This window comes from Arachis ipaensis, chromosome B03, assembly GCF_000816755.2.
Source record: "Arachis ipaensis cultivar K30076 chromosome B03, Araip1.1, whole genome shotgun sequence".
Classification (NCBI taxonomy): Eukaryota; Viridiplantae; Streptophyta; class Magnoliopsida; order Fabales; family Fabaceae; genus Arachis; species Arachis ipaensis.
Window position 1 is genome coordinate 101698970 of NC_029787.2, and position 1839 is coordinate 101700808.

A 1839-nucleotide genomic window follows, 5' to 3' on the forward strand; every position below is an offset into this window, starting at 1 on the left:
CTATTGTATTTAAATTATCAAATAAAATGAAAAATTAAATATTTTCTTGTGTTTATATATTTTTATGTATTTATATCTATATCTTTATTATTTGAACATATCAACCAAACACAGTCTAAGAAACTCTACTACTCTCAATTTATTAGAGCAACTCCAACGGTTCAAAAATTATGAACCCCATTTACTGTGTGTCAGTAAAAAGAGAGGCTTTACCGTTGGAGCAAATATCAAATGAGGACCTTCACAAATTTCAAAGCAGGTGAAGCCCTGCTTAGAGGGACTCGGTCTCTCTCCAAAAAAAATGATATTTTATTAATAAAATTAAAAGTTTAAAACTTTATATATATATATATATGTTCCAAATCAAAACATCACACTACCAAATACATTTCAAAATCCAAATCCACAAAATCTTTCTAATTTCAATTTTCAAGCTCCATATAATAATCAGTTTCCTATATTCCAACCGCAAAATCAAAATTTACAAACACCTCATTTTCCATTTTCATCCATATTTAACCCTTCTATCGGAAATGTTACTCCAACTTCCTTGCCGTTTCCAACTTCATGTGAGAAAATAATGGCCAAGTGGTTTACTTAATGGTTCCTTGTATTCGTAGTGTTATGTAGTATGTTCTTATTTATTTATTGCGTATTACTGCTATGTGATGTAGTTTGTTTTATTTACTTCTGATGTAAGTTTTTAAATTAGTCAATATTATTGTGCCGTTATTGTTCATGAAAGTGACCGTTGCAAAACTAGCCGTTAAGTAGCCGTTGCAAAAGTAGCCGTTAAGAAAAACTAGCCGTTGCAAAACTAGCCGTTGCAAAACTAGCCGTTACAAAACTAGTTTCTCCACTTATAAATATCAACTATCAATGACTTCACAACTCCACTTCAACTCTTCTTTCTCACCTCGACAGAGAACTAAAAATTACATTTCTCCATATGGCTAAAAATTTTGATGATATGTTTAATGAGGCTTTGTATGGCAAAAGAAGACGGCAAGATAACACACTGATAGATAATTGGATCGATGAGTATTTACTCGAAGATTCAGAAGAAGAAGATATCGATAGAAGCCCTATCCCAATTACTCGTAGATGGATCAACAGAGATCGAGAAGCAGGACATGATCGCCTTTTTCAAGATTACTTTGCAGATGAACCGGTGTATAATGCTGACATTTTTCGACGGAGATTTCGAATGAGAAGAGATGTGTTTCTTCGGATAGTAGACGCTCTCTCAAACGTCTATCCGTATTTCCACCAGAGGGTTGATGCAACTGGAAGAAGAGGCTTGTCGCCACTTCAGAAATGTACCGCTGCGATACGGATGTTAGCATACGGCGTAGCAGCTGATGCTGTTGATGATTATGTGTGCATAGGCGAGAGCACTACAATTGAATGCTTGGAAAAATTTGTTGAAGATGTCATTTCTGTGTTCCAGGATGAATACTTGCGAAAACCCAATCCAAATGACGTACACCGCCTGCTACAAATGGCGGAGGGTCGTGGCTTCCCTGGCATGTTGGGTAGCATTGGAGAAGAGAGATGTTATGAGTTCCTATTTACTGTTTAGGACGCAAAAGCTGATGTGGAGTTACTTTTTATGACAGGTGGGCCATAAACAGGAACTGGGATGAGTTCCCTACTGGAGATGATCTTATGTCCTTCCATCTTTTAGCAGTAGCAATTAATAATTTAATATGGGGTGGGACTGCGGATTCTAAGTTCCTACTAATAACCAAAACATAACAAATTCTCCTGTTTCTTCATACCATTTCTACTACTTCTCCATTTTCTTCTTTGCTTTGCGTCAAAAGAATAACATGTATC

The 1839-nt window shown here is 35.8% G+C and overlaps 1 protein-coding gene across 1 annotated transcript; it reads left to right on the forward strand.

The window, feature by feature from the left end:
- On the forward strand, positions 950 to 1582 carry LOC107633449. The gene has a single exon (XM_016337076.1). The coding sequence runs from the start codon at positions 950 to 952 to the stop codon at positions 1580 to 1582; it is 633 nt and encodes a 210-aa protein (XP_016192562.1).